The sequence below is a fragment of the Callorhinus ursinus genome, unplaced genomic scaffold (assembly GCF_003265705.2).
Source record: "Callorhinus ursinus isolate GAN/ISIS: 27379988/994484 unplaced genomic scaffold, GSC_fseal_2.0 scaffold18, whole genome shotgun sequence".
NCBI classification, from domain to species: Eukaryota; Metazoa; Chordata; class Mammalia; order Carnivora; family Otariidae; genus Callorhinus; species Callorhinus ursinus.
The window spans coordinates 4,604,622-4,626,379 of record NW_027397080.1 but is presented as its reverse complement, the minus strand read 5'-3'; the positions used below and the strand labels follow the sequence as shown (position 1 = coordinate 4,626,379).

General features: G+C 52.2%; 1 protein-coding gene across 5 annotated transcripts in view; it reads right to left on the bottom strand.

Moving 5' to 3' along the window:
* HIVEP3 (HIVEP zinc finger 3) overlaps positions 1-21,758 on the bottom strand; it is a 474,303-nt gene that overhangs the window by 32,635 nt on the left and 419,910 nt on the right. For all 5 annotated transcript variants that reach the window (XM_073902800.1, XM_025856325.2, XM_025856323.2 and 2 more), the window contains one exon: positions 18,460-18,605. In XM_073902800.1, coding sequence (XP_073758901.1) covers positions 18,460-18,605 — 146 coding nt within the window. The remainder of the gene's footprint in view (positions 1-18,459; positions 18,606-21,758) is intronic.

Below are 21,758 nucleotides of genomic sequence, written 5' to 3'. Positions count from 1 at the left end.
TTGCAGGGGACAAAGGGAGGCACAGAGAGGTTACACGCCCAGCAGGTGATGAAGCGGGGACTCAACCTGACTGGCGGGCTCCAGGCCATGCTCCCAGACCCCCCAGTCCTGCCAGCCTCCCGGCAGGCACTGTTCCGCCTGGCAACAGGCTGCTTCCACGCTTGGGGGAGGGCAGGGGGTGTTTCCTTATTTAATCTTATTATCTGCTTATTTAATCCTCACCTCAGCCCAGGATGCCGCCTGTCACCCTCCAGATCAGGAACCACTGGTGCGGATGGACTCACAGCTTGCCCCAAATCACATGGCCCACAGGGCAAAGCCATGGTCACTGCCAGGCCTCCTGGGCTCCAGACGCAGTGATCTTCCCCACACTCTTAGAAGAGGACCCAGAGCAGAGGGCCCACCCTCCAGTCCCTTGCTGCCTCCCTCCAATTACTGCCATGCCCTGACGCACCGGAAGTGCTCTTGCCGGTGAATGTGGAAAAGGCCCGCAGTGACACTCCTGGGGGCTGGTCCCAAGGCCACACACCTCGGGCTCTCCAGCATCTGAGCTCAGAGACAGTCCTCCTGAGCACTGTCTGCAGGGCCCGCCCGGCCATAGCTTCATCCTAAGGACTCATGGTCATGGAACCACAGGTCTCCCGTGCTGGTGACATCTTTCTAACACACATTAAAATAAAACGTGAGCATTTGTCCTGGTGCCGCCTAAAATCCCCCCGATGGTTTGCATCATGGCCTGTGGGAGGCTCTTACTCAGAGAGCTGCAACACAAAGAACCTGCTATAACCTCCAACACTGGCAGGAGCCAAATGCCCAGGAGTCCAGGGAGGGGACGTGGCTTGGGAGAAACTCCTGGAAGGATGGAAACAGTGATCCGAGCATGGCGTGCTCGCACCATGATTCTTGGGGAGGAGAGCGACAGTGTCCCCCAGGTCCATCCAGCAGCTGGGGTGTGGAGAGCATGTCTGGGGCGCTACGGGAGATGGCTGGGCCTGTCTACAGAGCCTGCAGGGACCCCAACTGCCTCCTTGGGCCTTCCTGCAGAGACCAGAACTAGACCCCCATCTCATTGCTGTCCTAGAGAGAAAGGCTCCCCCTGCCAAGGCCAGGGATGCCAGGGAGCCTGGGGGAGCCCGGCTTGCTGCTTTCAGCATGCTGTCCTGCCTCAGAGGGGAAGGGCACCCCCCCTTTGATGAGGACTTGAGCAGGCATCATGCCCCGACCTACTGGACCCCAGGGAGAGCCTTATACATTCACAGCAGCCTCTCCCCGGCCCCAGGTGAGGGCTGACCTTCAGAGGTCCTCTAGAGAAGTGGGGCCAACAAAGACCCCTAAAAAGGGGGAGGGAGAGAGCCTAGACAGTGTGGGGACACCCTGTGGGTGCCTGCTCCGCCAGACCCTGGGACCACTGCTGGAGTCCGGGCAGGGGCCGCAGCTGGGCCCAAGTCCCACCTCGGCTGCCTCCATCCATACCCTGGTGGGAGCTCCTGGGTCACTGCTCAGCCTGCAGCTGGTTCCCTAGGGGACACTGGGTTCCCCGGGTTCCAGACCCATTCAAGCCACCATCTCCTGCTCGGCCCCAAGGGGCTCCTCCCTCCTCACAGCTGATCACAGAGGAGGATGCGAGTCCCCAGCTGCCTTCCTCATTGGAAGGGCTTAACCACTCACTGCGATGGTGAAAACCCAGAGTCCACAGAATGCCACCACCAGTGGGTTACAACCCTCGGGAAAATCATGGTTCCTAGAGTCTGCTCCTGAGCTCACAAGCTAAGCAGTCCCAGAAACTTCCAAGAGACGGATCTGAGGCGGCCCAGCGGTTGGATCTGCTGAAGTTTTCAAAGTCTACAAGAACTGGCCGCCTCCTCTTTGCGAGGGGATGGCTCTCCTTCCTTCAGAATCAGCCTGTGTCCAACCTGGCCCCCACTGGGCGAACACACTTTCCTACCTGACCCCTCAGACTCCTGAACAGCACAGCCTGGACAAGCCTCCCTGGCCCTCTGGATCCTGCCTGCTGCCTCGGCTCCTTGCCGCCACCCCTGGGGAGATGCCCTCCCTGCTCCTGGCTCCAGTCCCCGGAAGCCCTGCCTGGCCCCTGGCTGGCTGCCTCCTGGCCCCAGTCTGCCGGCCGTACTTGCCAACGGGTCATAAGGCCTCGCTCACAGCCTGGCTTCTCCGCTGGCTGCCTTAGGCTCATTTGGGCTCCTGCGTCCTGCCCAGTCTGTTGCCACCATGTTCCTGGGAACCTGCCTGCCGGGCATACCCACCCCCTGCTGCCCTGCTCTGGCCTGATCTGTCTTCCCCTCGGTGCCCCAGGACACACCTCCCTCCACCCTCCTACCGGCTGGTCTATCCCTCTTTCGTCGGCAAGCCACCCACGGTGACAGATGACACCCGTCGACAGCACAGGTCCAAAATTCTGCCTGGAGTTCGGGCCCCACTTGTCCTTTGGTCTGACGCCCTTAGCTCTCCCTCTTGGCCTTGGCTGACTCTGCTTGTCCAGGAATCTTCCCGACAGCCCCTGACAGCCTGCATCCCCCTTTCAACTCTTTCCTTGATTTCTGGCTTCCTCAGTTGCCTTTCTTCTGAGCCAAATTGGTTCTCTTCTTTCATTTTACGTTTTTATTTTGAAACTATGACAAACATACAAAAAAGTTAAAAGTACGATGAAAAAAACAAACAAACCACTTTCTCCCTGAACCAGTGGAGGGCAAGTTGCCATGTCCAAACCTCCCCGAATTCTTTAGTTCATATTTCCTCCATTCAAGGCCTCCCCAGCTGGGTCCCTCCACCTCTCCAGCCACGGTCCACCCCCTGGGGGGGTGCCCTCCTCCACCTGTGTGGGTCGTGGCCCCCCCCAACCAGGCTGCCCCATGTTATCTTTAGAACCAAAGGCATCCTCTGGGGTCAATCATCTCTCTTCGTGGGAGCTGAAAGCAGTGCAGGTTTCCCACTCTGTAGCACGCCAGAACCGTCTCCCTGCCATCAGCAAGATGACATGTGTCCCCCTACACTCCTACACACGACCACATCATCCTTCCTCCCTTCCTCCCACTGGCATGTCTTGAATGGAGGTCAACAGGATGGCTTCTGTCATTAACACGCCATATTAATGTCTTCCTGGGCCAGTTTCCTCATTGGCAAAGTGAGGAATTTGGGTGAAATGATTTCCGGGGACCCTTTCGTAATACAAGTAATAGTAGACTTCCACTGAGTACTTATTATGCACCAAGCACTGGACATTCTTTACATGGAGCATCTTAGTTAATCCTCACTCAAACCCTTTGAGATGGAATTACTGTTACTATTTCCATCTTACAGATGGGGAAACTGGAGGCACGGAGGTGTTATCTAGCTTACTTCACATCAGAAGGGCACCCTGATAGATCCAGGATTCCCACACAGGCCATTTGGCTTCCGTCCACTTTACCACAAAGTGCTTGTAAAAGGCAGGAGACCCAGGAATTTACCCTTTACTTGAAGAGGCAATCATATAAGTAAATATTGATAATGCATGGCAGAGTAAGAGGTCAACTCACTGCGTGCCAGGCCCTGTGCCAGGTATTTACAAACATTGTTTCTTTTTATTCTCAACAACTTTGGTGAATAGGGATCATTAGGATTCTCACTTTCCAGCTGAGAGGGCTGAGCCATGGAGAGGTTCAGTCTTCCTAATCAGTGACAGAGTCAGGATTTGAACCCAGGTCTGGCCGGTGCCGAAGCCGTGCTCTTGTCACCGTGGTCTACTGCCAAACTGAGACGGGGGCTCTGTGTGGCATGCAGGGAGTGAAGGATGCCCCCCCTCCCTCTGCTTGGCAATGGGCTAGGGTGGGGTGTGCCAGACTCTGGGCAAGGGTTTCACATGTCTGATTCTATTTGGCGTTCCCGACAGCCCCCAGAGGACTCTCCATCTCCAGAGTGGAGAAAGGCACCCTAGGAGCACCAAAGAGTGAGGCGAACAGACACAGCGCAGCAGGGTATGGCTGGTGGGAGGCATCAGTGTCTCCTGGAGCTGGGCCTCCACCCTGTGGACGGGCAAGGAAGAGGAGACCCTGCAGCTGGGACCCCACCCCCAAGGGACTACAGGCCATGGAGAAAGAGTAACTCTCTTCTCATTTTTTTAAGCTGTGGGGCCAGAGAACCCTAGCGATTGAGGCTCTCCTTTGCCCTCCTCGTCCCTTCACCTATATGTGCTCAGGCAAGCAATCCCCATTACCCAGCTCTGGGCTCCGAAAGAAAGTCTTCCCGACAGATGTCTCATCTCAGGCTGGGGCATACAGCCAAAGGCTCCTGTCCAAGCAGGGGCACCCTGCAGTTGAGCTTGGATTCGATTCTCTGATAGCTAGAAAAGGCCAGCTTCTCCTCAGGGAGAGACAAGGGCTCACAATAGCCTGCACAGCTCCCTTGCCCGGGCCTTTCCCTGAAGACTGTATCTGAGCAACAGCTCCTCCCAGGATCGAGTGCAGAGCTGAATGAGCTCATCCTCTGACAAGAGCTGGAAAGATCCTCCATGTCACATTACGATAGCCAGAGAGCCTTCCCCCAGGCCAGGTGGCAATCATTCATTCTACAGATAAGAACTGAGGTTCATAAAGAGCAAAGGCCCCATCCAGAATCTCAGCGCCAGCGCCAGCCGTCAGCGCTCAGACCCCAGTCCCGGCTCTAAGACTCAAGCCCTCTCTCACACCCTCCAATTACCAAGGAGGAAGCTGAGATCCAGAGAGGGGACAGACTTACCCAAACTTGCCATGGCTGGGCTCACACCATGTTACCGCCTTCCCTACAGGGGGCCTCATTTCAAACAACACCCGAAGGTGGAAAAGGCCAAAGTTTCCTGTGATTTACAGCTAAGAAAATCCAGGTGGACCCCCGTTCCACACCAGTGTCATACATTCCATCTGCCCCACAGCCCATGTGTCTTTTTTTTTTTTCTTTTTTTCCTTTTTACTGTCCCAGGATCAACCGGTCACGGACCTGGAGCTGACCTCCAACTCTCTCCCTTCTGACGTGCGGTCCCCCCGCGGCCGGGCCCACAAAGACACCCTGCTTACAGCCCTCAGCGGCTCTACTGACCGGGCAGAAAGAGCACCTCAGCCCGGAGAAGATGAGAGTCGCGCTGGGGGAGGGAAGGCGGGAAGGAAGAGAGGAAGATGGGAGGAAGGAGAGGACAATGAAGAAGGAAGCAAGGAAGGAAGTGGCACTCTTGTTGAGCACTTCCTGCACGCCAGGCCAGTGGTCAGCGGCCCGCGCTACCTTGCCATTCATTTCTCACAAGCAGCCTGTGAAGTAGATACTACTGACCCTATTTTTAGGGACTGGCCAGTAATTGCCGGAGGTGGGGCTGGAATCTGATGCTGTCTCGGTCCAGAGCCCAAAGACTTCCTAGGCTTTCTGGAACTGGCACTTTACCCTGTACTCCTCTGACTCCTAGAAGTTTCGGGAGGCGCCACAGGGGCTCCCAGGGCCTGTGGGGAGGGGAGCCTGACAGGGTGGCTTTCCCCGGGGTTCTTCAGAAGAATGAGTTCCATGGCTAAAACATACTTAAAACAACCCTACTAGTAGTCTGTTATTAAAGATGGCGCGGAAAGCATTCCTTCTTCTCGCTCTGCTTTTCTGCCTCCGCACCTCTCCCCACCCCCTCTCTGCCCTCTCTCTCTCTCTTTCCCCCTTTCTCTTCTTTTCTTTTCCTTTGACATTATACACTACAAAGAAGAGAAAGGCTGGGGAGGACACTGGCAATAAGCTTGCCGAAGCTGGAAAGAAATGAAAGGGTGGAAAAGACTTTGCAGACTCAAGAAAATGGGATCCTGCATTGACAACAGGGAGCGTGGGAACCATCCCGACTTACACCACGGGCTCCCTCAAGGACTCTGGAGACAAGGGTGGGAGGAACCAAGAGAAGGAGGACTGCTTTTATTTACTTATTTACTCATTTGTTTTTATTTTTTAGAGCAGGGAGAGGGATGAAGAGTGACAGGAGCTGGTGATTGATTGATTTTTAAGTAAACTCTACCCCAAACATGGGGCTCACACTCACAAACCCGAGGTCAAGAGCCCAGTGCCCCAGGGTGACTGCTTTTATTTTTATCTATTTTTAATTTTTAAAAGATTTTACTTATTTATTTGAGAGAGAGAGAGAGAGAGAGTACAAGCAGGGGTGAGAGGCAGAGGGAGAGGGAGAAGCGGACTCCCACTGAGCCGGGAGCTGAGATCATGACCTGAGCTGAAGGCAGACTCTTAACCAACTGAGCCACCCAGGTGCCCTTATTTTTAACTTTTTAAGGTAATGTCTACATCCAACATGGGGTCTGAACTCAACAGCCTGAGATCAAGAGCCACACGTTCCACCCACTGAGCCAGCCAAATGCCCCTCAGGATGACTGCTTTTATACCCCTATGCCTTCCTCAACTTCAGCAGCCAGGAGACCACCCCTCCTCCACCCCAGAGAAGGTCTGGCAGTTTCTCTGCCAAGGACGGAACGGGAGGCCTTTGAGGAGGGCATCAGGCGAGCTGAGGGCAGGCGGACAGGACGAGGGGATGAGGGAGTAGATACGTAACCGGGTACCAGGGCTCCTCTCCCCTCCACCTCCCACCTTTTCCCTTTCTGTGGCTCCCAAAATAGAAACTCTACAGCCTTCAGTCAGGAGACTGGAGCCTTCACGGGGGTTCTGGCCAAGCAGAAAGACCGAAAGACACTGTCACTGCAGTGACCCCAGCGGAAGGGCCTGGATGGGCAGCTACCAGGACACGTGCCGTGGATGAGCCTCTCTCACACCTGGAGCTGCCAGTCACCTGTGAACTTCCTATTCTTAAACAAGCGAAGACACCGGAGGTCACCAGATATCCGAGAAAAGGGACAAACACATGGACCAAAGGGAACCTGAGGGGGACTGAAACCAGGTAGAAAAGAAAACTAAAACCCAAAGCGACTAACATTAACAGCCTCTGAGAGATAAGAGAAAGTACTGGCATCCATCAAGTAAGAATAGGATACTATTAAAGAAAAACATCCAGGGAGAGAAAGGAACTCTTGAAAATTAAAGATGCAATAGCAGAAAAGAACAAAATAGCTGGAAGACAAAATGGAGAGAAGTACCCAGAAAGTAGTGCGAAAATACGAAGAGATGGGAAATCTGACCGAGGAGTATGACAATCGGAGAAACAAGCCAGGAGGTCCAAGCCCTGAATCCCAGGACATCCAGAGAGAGGGGAGAGAAGTCATCAAGGAAGCAATGCAGGACCGTGTGGTGAAGCTCAAGTCCCTGAGTTGTCAGACTGGAAGGGACACCGCCTCAGAGAGACCGCACCAGGAGCCATGCCCGTGACACTTCACAACTCTGAGCGTGAAGGGAAGATCCAGAGACAGTTGCAGAGAATGGAAGGAACAGCAACCAGAACGGATTTGGAACTCTTGACAGCAACCGGAGGCTCAAGGACAAGGCAGCGACATCTTTAGAACTCCGAAGGAATGTGATTTCCAACCTGAAATTCTACACTTCGAGCAACCGAGAAACAGAATAAAGACATTCCAACATCTTCCATCATGTCAAGTGCCCAAAAATGCTCACCCGTCAGAGACCCTTTCTCCAGAAGACCCTACTGAAGGATGGTCTCTGTGAAAATGAGGAGGTAGGTGAGGAAAAGGAAGATGTAAGTTTGCAGAGAGAGGAGATCCGATACAGGAGGAAGAGATTCTCCGCGCATCGGGGGTGAAGGGAGACCCTGGGGTGGCAGCTGGTACCGGGTAGAGGAAGCCGCTGGGCGACACGGGAAGGGCCTGCATCAGCACCATGGAGTTTACACAGTAGCCCGTGCAGCCGAATGTCTGGAAGGGGTTTCGGTGAGGTGAGAATTTGAGGGTTGAATTAGTAATAAATATATGGAAAAATAAGTGAACACACACACACACACACACACTTTTATCCACAGAGAAAATAGAAAAGTTGTACAGGAACGAAAAAGGAACCACGGGTCATTATGTGTCTTGGCTGTGAATTATGTGTGAATTATGCACGTGAGAGGCCGGAGAAACGGGGGGGGGGGGCTGTGGAGAGGCGCTTGACTCTCTAGTTGTGCTGAAATGCTACCATGGTAGCAACCCAGGCCCATTTGTTAGAGACAGAAGGGTAAACAAAGAGGAAGGGGACTGCTCTTTTCCATAACAAAATGTATGGAAATAATTCGTTCTTTAAACTCTGTACCTGTGCAACTTCAATAAAATTAAAACCAGAAAGAATGAGAGAGTGTGTGCTTGTTACTGTGTCCCTAAAAGGCCACTGTTCCCGCAGGAGAGACAGGGAGAAGCCAGCTTCCTCCTAGGCGCTGGGCCGGATTCCCCTGGACGGGAGAGGCCAGGACTCAGTCACACACCGTCCAAGCCCAGCAGATGCCGTGTCCTCAGCTCTCAAGGGCCAGTGGTGGGTTGGGGTGAGGACCCCACTTCCTGCACTCTCTCCCTCTCCGGCTGAGCCCCGTGCCGCCTTAGATCTCCTACTGGAACCCAGGGGGGGCAGCGTCCGCTTGAGAAATAGATTCTCCTTTAAATTTTAATAGGATGCATTTAGGTTTTCTCTGACAGTCCTCAGGGCTCCGGGGACTCTGGCCCCAGCCCACACAGACACTCAGTCTGCCCCATGATCAATATGTCTTTTCTCGTTTCCATTTTGCTTTCAGGCTGTCTTTTTTTTTATTGTCCGTGACTTGGGTTTCGTAGTGACATAATCAGCTCTCTCTAATGCCTGGAGTGAGTGTTCCCTGGGAAGTCCTTCGAGTCCTCAGGAGAAAGATGCCAGGCCAGTACTTTGAGTCGACCTCACTAGACTAACATCCGATCCAGGCACACCTCCGACATACTGCAGGTTCACTTCCAGACCCCGCAATAAAGCAAGACAGATGAATTTTTTTGGTTTTCCCAGTGAATACAAGAGTCGTGTTTACCCGATGCTGTATGTAGTCTAGTAAATGTGTCATAGCATTATGTCTAAAAGGTGCACATACCCTTAATTTAAAAATATTTCATTGCTTAAGAAATGCTAACCATCATCTGAGCTTTCAGTGAGTCACAATCTTTTTGCTGGTGGAGGGTCTTGCCTCAGTGTTGGTGGCTGCTGACCGGTCAGGGTGGTGGGTGCTGAAGGCTGGCGTGGCTGTGGTGATTTCTTAAAATAAGACAATAATGAAATTTGACTCTTCCTTTCATGAACGATTTCCCTGCAGCATGTCCCACTGTTTGATGACGTTTTACCCACAGCAGAACTTCTTCCAAAATTGGAGTTGACCCTCTCAGACTCTGCCACTACTACTTTATCAACTCAGGGTATCCTTTGTTGTCATTTCTGCCATCTTCACAGCATCTTCATGAGCAGGAGATTCGATCTCAAGAAACCACGTTCTTTGTTCATCCAAAGCAGCAACTCCTCATCCGTTCGGGTTCGATCATGAGATGGCAGCATTTCAATCACATTTTCAAGCTCCACCCCCATCCGTGGCCACTTCCTCCGTTCGAGTCTCCACCCCATCCGTGGCCACTTGCTCCGTTCGAGTCTCCACCCCATCCGTGGCCACTTGCTCCGTTCGAGTCTCCACCCCACCCGTGGCCACTTCCTCCGTTCAAGTCTCGAACCTCTCATTTATCAAAAAGCCATGATCTGCAAAGTGCAATAAAGTGAAGCCCAGTAAAGCAAGGTGTGCCTATATTCTTATTTGAGGGGATAATCTTCACAAAGGAAGAACCTTCCCAAGAATCTAAGTGGTTTCCTGGGGACAGAAATTTCCTGCCCTTGTTTTCAAAATAGCCATTCACAAATCTATTGTTGACCAAGACCCAGAGCCTAGATTGGGTCTGAGAGAACCCTCCCTGCTTCCCAGTCCAAACCATCAACCTGCTCGCCTGGTAGCCAGCATCTTTCCTCCTGCTGCTCCAGAGGATGTGGCCCCTTCTCAACACGGCTGTGCCCCGCCCCCTCGAACCTTCTCCAGTGCCCTACTCCTGCACTCTGCCTCTTGCTAGAAGCCACGCCTAGCAGCCCCAGGATCCCTCAATTTAAACAACCACGTGCTCCACCTTCTACTCTCTCCATTCCCCCTCCCCCCGATTTCTCCACTTCCCTCCTCGGCCAGCCTCTTGGATGGAGGTTTACCTACTTCTGATGCCCCCACTCCTCATCTCAGTGCATGCATTGGGATTCCGCCTTGACACAAACAGCTCCCACCCAGGCCACCAGTGACCCCCTTGTGGCCACATCCCCTGGACTCTGCCTGTCCCTCACCTTCCCAGGCCTCTGAGCAGCACTCAGCACAGCTGACCCCTCCCTCCCTGAACACCCTCTGCTCTTGGCTTCTAGGACTTTTCGCTCTGCGGGGTGTCGTCCTAGCCCTCTGGCTTTTCCTTCTCAAACTCTTTGCAGCTTCGTCTCTACTGGCCTCTAACTGCTGGTAGATCCTGGCTGGGTCCCGGATGTCCTTTTCTTTTCTCTCATTCTGTCTCCTCAGGTGACCCTCTCCAGACCCATCCCCTAAGTAGCATCCATGCATTGACAAACACACATCCCAGTGTGTATTTCCAGCTCAGGCCTGACCTCTGAATGACAGGCTCACCTGTCACCTGTCACGACTGGCATCTCAAAATTAACACGTCCACCGAGTCTGGATCTCCCCTTCCCCAAACCTCTTTCTAATTCTCTTCTCCCCTCCCTGTGCATCTCAGTAAGCGACACCACCATCCATCCACTGTCACTCGAGCCGGAAGTGGGGCAGTCTTCTTAATTCCAAGCTTCTCTTTCTCACCCTCCCATACTTGATTCACTGGAAGTCCCACAGCTACATCCCCATCTCAGCCACTGATGTCTCATGTGGACTCTACCGTACCCTGCCCTTCCGTGCCGCAGCCCCACTCCCTCCCAGGAGAGATGGAGAAACAGGATTTGGGGAGGAGGAGAAGGAGAACAAAACCCAGTGTGGGAACGTGTGATGGGGCTGGACAATTCACTCCCCAGCCCACTGGGGCCACACTCAGGGCTGCATGTCCACACTTCCAGGAAGAAGTCGGAGAACTAGGGAGAGATCAGGGCACTGGGGCCCTTTCAAGAAGAAGATAGAGCCCCACATCCAGAGCCGGGTACCGGGGGCCACTTCTCTCTGGCTGCCAGGACACAAGGGATCTGCTCAGCCTGGGAACTGGCAGCCCACGAGCCAGCCCTTTTTTGGCATCACAGGTTTCATTTTGACCTTTAACACTTGCAGGACAGGTCAGCATGCAAACGACCTTGGCTGCCAACCCCAGATGCTGGCGTCATCACTGAGACCATCTGACTTTACCTTCCCCAGATCAGGCCTAACTCCAGGTGCCCAGCCTGGTTCAGTGCTGACTCTTGTCCTTGCTCCTTCCTGAGACCCAGAGCCTTGATCCTGCTCACAGATTCTAAGAGCTGCTGAGTCCAGGGACCTGCCCTTCACCTACAGTCTCCTGACCCATGCTGAAGGGAGATTCCTTCATTTAATAAACAACCTTTAGTACTGCCTATGTGCCAGGCACTTTTCTCAGCATCAGGGATAATCCCGCAATGACCAAATACAATTCCTGCCTTCTCACAGAGCTTACATTCTGGTGGAGGACATAGAAACAAACTAGTAGACACATGGAAAAAAATAACACAGGGAAGGGGAATAGGAAATGGCAGAAAAGGGCACAAGAGGGTAGTCTGAGAAGGCTTCACTGAAGGGTAACTAAAAGAAGTGAGGGAGCCATGGGATTCCTGGGGAAAGTGCTCTCCGCAGAGGGCATAGCGAGTGCAAAGGCCCTGAGGCAGAAGCATGTCTGACAAAGAACAAAGAGGCCACTGGCTGGAGCACAAGGAGCAGGGGTAGAGTGGCAGCCAGTGGGACAGGGAGAAGCTGAGGCCAGCATACACAGGCCCTTCGAGGGCTGTGGAGGGTGCAGGACAGCAGTAACAAGGTCTGTTGACTTTAAACAGGATCCCTGTGGTCGCTGGGTTGAGAATACACTGTGGTGGGTAAGGGGGGATGCAGGAGATTATAGGAGGACACTGTGAGAGATGGCAGTGGCTTGACCCAGAAGGTGAGAAACAAATGGGCAGATTCTGGATCTGGTTTCAAGGGTTGAATTGACAAGATTTGCTAATGGACACGAGACAGAGCAGTCTGGGGCCTGAACATCTGGAAAAATAAAGTTGTTTGTGCAGAATGTGAACAAGTGAGTTTACTTCGCTCTTTCAAAAGATACTCCTTTTACCTCTGGCCACTTACAAGACTTTCAAAAGGATGTTCAGCGAGTGTGTGGTGATGTACACAGTTTCTTCTCCTATGTTACACAGTACAACCTGTACATTATCAACTCTTGAGCAATATGCATTTTTTTGTACCAGTGTGGATTTTCAGAGCAGTTTACCTGATGAGTTTATTGCTTACACCTATTCCCAAACCTCCAACTTATCACTATTTGATTCATAATTTCATCAATGTGTTCCTCAAGACATATTACAGAGATAACAAATATTACCAAAGACATAATTCAACATCATCCTTAATCTAGAGTTCACAGGGAGATGGGGCCAGGCAAAGTAGAAATTCAGAAATTTGGGATGAAAAATAATGAAACACTTGTAGACCTCAAAGTCCAAGAAGAAATGGGGTTCTGAAAAATTATTGAGAAAGAAAATAACCTTTAAATTTTTAAAAATGAAAACTATTCTCTTCAAACGACTATTTCATAAACACACACACACACACACACACACTTTAAAAAATATGGGGGCACCATAAAATGTGTGTTGGGTATACCTCATGAGTTCTTAGGCTTGAATAGAATAAATTCAGCTAGGAGAAATGAAAATACATGAGATAGAACAGCACATCTCTTAAAAATATAACTCTCTCTAATGGAGCAATATTGAATTAAGTCAACTTTTAAAATAAATTCTTTAACAACTGTACCAAGAACCTGATGAGTCACTGTGGTTCTCAGCATCTGTGTGTGTTGTTCTAAGGATGAGTTCACTGAACACACCAGTGGACGTTACACAGATGGCTGGAGACCTGACACGAAGCCCTGGGGAGAAGTCCAGCTGGACGTACAAGTCTGGGAGTCATCAGCCTGCAGACAGTGTAGACAGTCACCTTGGGATTTTAGAGAAAAGGGGAATACTGGAGACCGAGCCCTAGGAATCCTAATGTTTAGAAATGAGGAGATGACCACCAAAGATGATAAGATGATGATCCTCCTCCACTGGCAAAGGAGGAGGATCAAGAAAGATGGCGCCCTGGAAACCAATGGACAAAGGGTTTCAAGGAAGGGGTAGGAGGAGGGATCAACTATGTTAAATGCTGCTGGCAGGTCAGGGGAGAACAGAATTCTACAGGGTGGAGGGCGCTGTTGACCTTGCTAAGAGGAGTTCCGAGGTGTGATGAGCCCAAAGGCCCACCTGGAATGGACTGAGAGAGCAAGGGAGGAGAGACACAGAGGTGAGCAAGTATGGTTAACTCCTTCTGGAGTTTTTCTTTAAAGGGCAGCAGAAAAATCTGGTGATACAGGCCCTTCGGTCAAAGGAGTGTTTTTAAGGTGGGAAAATTTATGTTTGGACACACTGAATTGAATGGGCCAGGAGAGGGGCAATGGCTGAAGGGATGTGTTGGGGTAAATTGGGGTAGATGAGAAGAGATGGGACCCAGCGCCCTCCGACAGGAGCCCAGCTGCTCTTCTTTCAGCTCAGCTGCTGAATACTGCAGCTGGCAGGGCCTGGGATGGAGTCCTGCTAAAGGCCTGAAGGGCTCAGGGGCAGCCCTGGGCAGCCCCGCGCCCATGAATCACCTTACCCATCCTCACTGGCCTACCCATAGCAGGGCTTCAGTTCCTTGCCCTGGGTTCCAGTTCTGAGTTGAGGCTGGGCCGCCTCTCTAAACACTGCTCTCCCTTCAATCCCTTACTCCCTGCCCATGGTCACCTTTCTGAAGACCCCCACCCTAGCGGGGCTTGGCCTCTCCAGTTCTTACTGTCCGATTCATCATTCCCTTCAGATTGAAGCACCAACCTCCCCATCCCTCAAAGCTCGGATGACCCCCGTCAGCAGCCCAGTAGTTCTTACTGATTCCAGTCTCTCCTTCCACACGAGCCCTTGGGGCTAAGCTCCCAGCTTTCCTTGCAACAAGTGAACTTGAGTTAGGACAATATAGGCATTACCCTCAATGAACAATATAACTTTGTATGAGTGAAAACAACATTCCCTAACAAAGGAGCCCTTCTAAAACAACCAAGGCAGATGCATAGGTGCTGGGTGAGAGAGCCAACACATTCCTGATGGGCACTCCCAGAGGCCGTCTGGAAAATGCAGGCTTTGTTTGGGTGTGGAAGTGGTGGGCAGCAAAGCGGGGGGGGGGGGTGCTCTATGTCAGGAAATCAATGCAATAAATAGGAACCGATGCATACATAGGGTGTACAAAGCGAGGCCCTAGGACCCAAGTCAAGAGGGGCCCTGGAATGCATTTCAGTGCCATGGTTATTCCAGAAGTAACACAAAGAACCAGGGAGTGTGGGAGGGACCCAGGAGGTTAGTTAAAAGAGAGGGTTGAGTACTCTGAAGGCTGGATAGGACTTGGCAGTGGACAGAGCTCAGCAGGCCCAGAGGCGGAAGTACAACAGGGGCAGGTCAGACTGTGGGTCCAGGAATATCAGGTGGAGTTTTAACGGGGTTCTGTAGATAAGGCGGCCACAGAAGGCCCTGGGGCCGAAGTGTGACACAGGCAGAACCATGATCAAAGACACTCAATGTCACCAACATGGGAGCCTGGAGAGAGGGAGACCAGAGACCACAGCTGAGTCATGAACCACTTTGTGTGGACACCAGAATTGGGGGACTAATTGGAAGTGGCAGGGGGATCAGGGGAAAAGGCGCCCAAGATGATACTAAGGTTTCGAGTGTGAAGGTCTGGGTACATCATCTGAGATCTGGATGCCGAAGATTCTGTTGGTGGCTTGGTTAGCACACGCTGAAACCGAGGGGCCCAGGAGGCATCAGAAGCAAGAGTATACAGTTCAGGGGTGAGGCTCTATCTGGAGACCCAGATTTAGAGTTGCTGGCGCAGTGACAAGGTTTGAAGAGGAGACAGATGATGCTGACAAGGGAGAACACTCAGGGTCAAAAGAAATCAATTCGACTGGCCAGGTACACGAGTCACCATTTCACCCAGACTGCTGACCGAGCTACCGCCCCTCTCCGCCTGTCCTAGTCTCACCCACCTTTCCAGGCCTAGCCCCACCTTGTCCAGGGGGCTCCTGCTGGCTGTCCAGCCCCAGAGGTCCCCACCTGCTGGGGGCATTTCAACACTAGCAGTCCACACCTCAGCACCGGGCCTTTGCTGCCACCTGAACCAGTCTCCAAGCACTTTGAGGGCAGAACCATGGTTTACCCCCTTGGCTTTTAGTATCTTTGGGCATTGAAGGCATTGAATAAATGGCTCCTCCTTGATGGATTGGTTAACTGATCGACAGCTGGGCTGGAGGTCAAGACGAAAGGTAGGGAGACTGGTGAGTAGGTTGACTAGTGATAAAAAGACTCATGAGCATGGGGCTCACGGCATTACTCTTTGCGTCTGGCTTCTCGACTTTTGGCTATGAATTCGAGCTACGTGAATCAACAAGGATACATCTCAACAACACTGTTGAGTAAAAACAACAAGTTGCGGACGGATGTGAGACACACTGGAGTAGTCAGCGCTATCGACTGAATATCTCGGCCCCCCCAGGTGCACAGGAGTGCCCTCCTCCACGCTCACTGAGGCAGGTAAGGCCGAGGGGGGCTTGGCCTGGCCAAGCCATGGGAACAGAAACTTCTGGGTGAAAGCTGTAAGGGCCATTGCACAACGGACTATTTCTCATCTTCCTCTCTCAGTCTCCATCACCCTAGATCTCTTAGTGACTCCTAGGAACAGAAGCCCACCGCAGACCCTTGTCAAAGAGGTCCCAGAGTGATAGCAACAGTTGCTGTGTTAAGAAAAAGAAGAAGAAAAAGAAAGAAAAAAGAAAGAAACAAGTCTAAGACAAAACTGTGGTGGCCTCAGATGGTGCATGAAGGATATAGCCAGTTTCTGGGTGGGGGACACCTTTGGCAGTTTGAGGGGGACATGGGGTCTTGTGGCTGGTTGAACAGGGGGTCACATCCTCGGCCCCATCCATGAAATGCTGGATGTGTCCCCAGTTACATGGCAGCCTAGAACATGTTCCCCCAAATTTCCAAACATTCCTGGGGGCAGATAGTAGCCCCCAGAGAACTATGAATATAGAGCGGTCGCCAGAAGCGGGGAATGGGAGACGCAGTGGGGGCCTCGATGGGACAGCTGGGCTGCAGGAGAAGAGAATCAGACGGGTGACACTACATGACCCCAAACTGCTCCAACTGGACTTGGCGGGCTGAGCGCGCGAGGAGGGCCTGCAGAACAGAGTCAGATCATCCCGGAGGGAGACACACGAGGTGGCTCCAGCCGAGATAAAATGCTCTGACCCCCATTTGTCAGCATCATGAACCACGGCCCTTATGTGGGGGAACACAGGATCTCCTGCCAACCCACAAGGCATGTCGTTTCCCCTCTTACAGATGAGGAAACCGAGCTGGAGACACGAGGGCTTGTCTGAGCGGGAGAGAGGTGAGTAGGAGGGGCAGGGAGGATGGTCCTGGAAAGAGAGGGAGATTCTAGAACAGAGCAGGTGGGACTAAGTGACAACCTGGATGGGCAGTGGGGGCGGGGGCCCCAAGGCCCAGGCTGTAGCAAGAAAAGGGGACTCAGGCGTAGCCTCTCACGTTTCTGCTGAAGGCAGACCCTGTGGCGGAGACTCCAGCAGGGAGCTGGAGCTGTGAAATAACTGGGACGGGGAGAAGCTCCTGCCAGCTCCGCTTCCTGGGCTCAGGCTTCCCAGGGAAACGAGAGCAGCAGGGAGCTGCCTCGGGGGGCCCCACCTCCTGTCTGGAGGCAGCTCTTCTCAGAGAAGAAGCCAACCTCTTGGTGCACGCCAGCTATCCCTCAGCAGCCCCTCAGGGCCTCACGGATGGTTCTTGAAGCCAGAGGCGAGAAGGCAAATCATTGTGACCAGACCTCGGATGAAGGAAGTCTTGGGGGGCCTCTTCAGTACCCAGTGGTATGAGACATAGAGACACCAGAGGGCGCTCTATTCAAATAGCAGGGACAAAACTGGTCTGTCCTCCGCTGGAAAGAGGCTTAGTATTTTGGAAAAACCATAGGTCCAGTGTTTCCCAGTGGAACTGCTACTGGAACTCTAGACAGGCTTTTTCTCCCCTGGAGGGTGGTATCCCTACCACTGCATTTTTTTTTTTTTTTTTTGCCATCCTTGAGCCCCTCCATGTCACTGTGACAACCCATCTCCCCAAGTTTTGTTTCCAAACACCCCCTCTCCTGATAGTCCCTGCTCCTCACTGACACCAGAAGATGCCTTCCGGTGGCCCTGGGGAGCTTGGCTGTCTCCGCTGTCCCAAACCAACAGAGGTATCCGGCACCTCCCTCTTTGACCTTGTGAGTTAGGCACTCGAAGGCACTGGAGGCTGGCAGGCCCCATGTTGGCTGGCGCTCGTGCTCATGAGGACTCTCCTCCTTGGGAGGCAGGTGTTCCCTCATGCTATCGTCCCTTGGGCCTGGGTGGGACGAGGGCTGCATTGATCACACTGGGGACACAGACACAGGACCCTGAGACAGACACCACACCCCAGGGGGCAAACACGTGGTCACATAGAACACAGCTTGCACAAAACTTCCACGAAGCAAGTCCGCAACAAGGCACCCTTCTGAAGCCCAGAGGGCCCCACAGTGTGAGTGGTGAGACATTTAGATCATTGGGTTTCCAAAGATAAGCACCAACGGTAAAAAAACAAAAAAACAAAAAAACAAAAAAAAACCCAGCAATGATATTCCAAATATTTAGCAACCACTGAGACCTGGACCCCGACCAGTCAGAATGGAGACTGGTGCAGACAGCCACAGTGAGCAGTGCCTTCATTATCAGCCCTGCGAACAGCCTGTGGGCAGAGCCCGAGTCCCTGTGGGACACCAGGCATGCCACGGTGGCTGCTTGCGCAGGACAGAGGTGACTTTTGGGGAACACGCACCAAGGTAAATGGCAGTCCGGGCAGGACTTAGGAGGCGCGCTATCAGCTCCAGTGCAGCGACTAGAAAGCTGGCCGACATCTGAAGAAAGAAGGGGCTGGAGAAAGACCCAGACTGCTCCAGTCCTCGGCACGCAGTCGGCTCCCATCCCCCGCCAGGGAGCCCGGTGTTCTGAAACAGAGGCGGCCTGCGAGTCCCATGAAGGTGGCCTCTGCTGGAAAGCGCCTGTGGGCACAGCCCGGCCCGGGGAGACGCTCACCGCCTCTCACCGCAGATGGTACCACGTCTTCCTCCACAGGAAGCAGAACCAAACATTGCAAACCAAACATGATTCTTACCCTCCTTCGAAGATTTTGATCCTCGCTGGCTCCCCTCTTTTGGAGGCAGGAGCGTCCTCCTCCGGCTTCCCTCGCTTCTCTTCTTCCTTCTGCACTCTAGCTAGATCTTTCTGGCCTTCCGGGGAAACCAGCGAAGGGAGGTGAACCTGGCCCACCGCAGGAATGACAAAATCACTGCCGTTAACTGGGAGTATCGGAACAGTGCCGTTGATGGCCCTGAATGCTTACACTTCACTGTGTGTGCTCCCTCACTCTTCCCTCCACCCTGTGAAGATGTGCTAGAAGCTCCAGCTGGCAGAAAGAAGGAAATGGATCCCCAGAGAGCTGAACTCCCTTCTTCAAGGCCACCTGGTTAGCTGGTGTCAAAACCGGGACTCCCACCAGGACCTTCTCCTGGGAAGACCAGGCCTTCCCGCGGGAGCTGTGTTTGCTTTTCCTTTCACACTAGTCTAGAACCTTCTGGGGACAGGTCCTCAACTTGGTGTCCTCAGTCACACCCGCACCCAAAACAGGGCCTGCCTCAGAGAAGATGCATGAGGGATGGTGACTCCACCCCGGAGATTAGCTGCTCCAATTCTCTTTTACAGATCAGAAAATCAAGGTCACCCTACAAGTTAAGGGCATTGCAGGGAGCAGGGTGCAGGTCTCCTGAGGGCCCTGAGCAAGGCTTTGTGTGCTCACTGATGGGCATGCACCTGGCGGGGGGATGGGTTGTGCAGGCTCTGGCCGGTAGTCTAAGGGAACCCATTCGGCATGTACCTGGAGGGGGGGATGTGCAGGCTCTGGCCAGTAGTCTAAGAGAACCCATTCTCTTCACAGAGCTATGGGCCTCAGTGGTGAGAGCTGGCTCAGGAGGGAAACAGGTCCTCTAGACCCTCTGATGGCAGCACCCGGGTGGGCACACCCCTGAATAGGGAGCAGTGATGCTGAGCTGGGGGATGGGGCCAGCCGTGCCCAGAGTGAGACTCTCCTACTTCACGTCACTGTCAATTAAGGTCATGTTTCCAGCCCGTGGGAGAAGGACCCACGTCTCCTGGTGCCCGGACAATCTAAACCACAGGCTCCTGGGTCAGCCGTGCCACCTGCCCCTATAAGGGTGGCTTGGCCTGAGCAGAAAGGGAGCTGGTTGGAAGTCAGGGGATCTGGGTGTTAGTACCACGTAGGCCACACTGCATGCTGAGCCACCCTCAGGCGGATTACTTCTCTTTCTGGGATTAGTTCACCTCTGAAGGGATTTAGATCATCTTGAAGATCCATGCCAGGGCCAACGTCTATGACTCAGTGACCCCCCCAAACAGTCTCTTCAGGATGGGAGATGAGGAATGGAAACAGAGCGAGGCTACGGACTGCTGCTTTGGCAGAAGGCAGCGGATTTTGGGCAGTGCCCATGGATTCTCAGAGCACGCTGTTTTCACTCCTACCTCAGCCTGCCATCTGGGCCATCTGTGGAATGACCAAGGGGCCTTCCACGGGCCGATGGATGACTTCTCACAACCAGCTGTGATGTCTGCGCAAAGCTGGAGGAGGCTGGTTTGGGTGACAATGTGCCATCCTATCAGGAAATACCGTTAGAACTGAGAGGGGGACAAGGAATCCATGTTGGCTTTTAAAGACAGTAATATGATTGTCTTTAAATCGTAAACACGATTATTGAGTGCTGGTGTGCCAAGCACTATTCCACTTTGTATATTTTAACTCACTTATCTCCACAGCCCTACGAGCTGAGTATTTTTAATATCTCTAGGTTATAGATGAGGAAACCGAGGCACAGACAGAAGAGGTAACTGGCCCAAGGTCACACAGCTAGTAAGTGAGGTAGTGGGATTCCAACTGGGGAAATGTGGCACTGGAGTCCTTGTTCTCCATCTGTTTGCAATATGTGGTTGTCAAAATGACCCCCAAGGAAAAAAAAAGCAGGAGAAACTGGGGAATGGAATGTGGCTGCAAAGTGACTTTTATCTAAGCTGCGGGTTCTTCAGGGCTTAGATATGGAAAAAAATACCTGTGGCCCAACTGAAACCTGATAGGGTGGCCTAGACCTACCTGAAGATAGTTTGGAAGATCTTTAAAATGATAAGATAGCCCAAAGGGCCTTGACAGAGCAACAACAAAGGATGGAAGCTACAAGATGACAAACATCAGCTCAGTGAAGAACTTTCTTAAAGCACTGTCCAAAGATGGGTTGGGTTGTACCAAGAGGTGGTGAGCTCCCCATCACTGGAGCTAGGCAAGCAGAGGCCAGAGAGAGAGGTGTGTAATTGTAGAAAGGCATGAAGCAGTGGGTCATGCAGCTATATGAATGCACCATATGGGTGCACTTCTGGCAGGAAACACGCCAGTGAATCTAGCGTTTTATTCCAAGAAAAAAAATTGCAGGTTTCAGCTCATTTTATGAAAGCAGTGTTTTAAATAAAAGATGGCCAAACTCAATTAAGCTAAATTCACTCTCCTTTTTCTTACATGGACTTTTAGTGTATAGTCACATTCAAACAGAGAGGCAGTCCAGATCATTGGAAAGGGCTTTGGAGTGAGGTCTAGTTTTGAATCCGGGCTCTGTCATTTACTGTGCGGCCCTATTCAGGTTACCTAACTTCTCTGCGAATTGGCCTTCTCATCCATAAAATGGTGATACAGTACCCAAACTTTCAAGGTGGTTGTGAGGCTGCAAGTAAAGTTCTACGCAACTTGGCCCACAGCAGGGGCACGAGAAGTTGTAAGTATGAATATAATTACAACAGAATCTTGGGTGTAGCTGTGGCCAGGAAGACACGCTGGAGAGAAATCAGTCATGATGTTTATGGCAAACATGGAAATCTCATCTAGGGATGTCTGTGAACTGACAAGGATATTCAGAGAATAAATCTTGGAAACAATCCTGTGAAGAATACCCAGCTGAGCTAAGGACAAATTCGGTGTACAGAATTCACTGGGTGATAAAAGAGGAGAAGATGAATATAGGAGGAGTTCCCGAACACAGGTTTGTTCATGTGTCTGTGATATGAATTTAGTTTAGTGGATTTAGGCCGGATTTGATCAAAGCCTCTGGTCTGAAGACACAGTGATGAACATTTTAAAATCTGCAGTCACTTTTACGGTTTTCTTTCCTCCAATAAGAGCAAGAAGAAAAATCGATTGTCCAGAGTCAGAGAGGTCTAAGTTCAAATTCTGGGTGTGCCAAATACCTGCCACGTGACCTTGACATCTCTCACCCTCTGAACCTCAGGTCCCTCATCTATAGATGGGAGATGGTCCTGCTGCCTCACAGGTAGAGACAAGCACTGACTGGATTCAGCACAGTG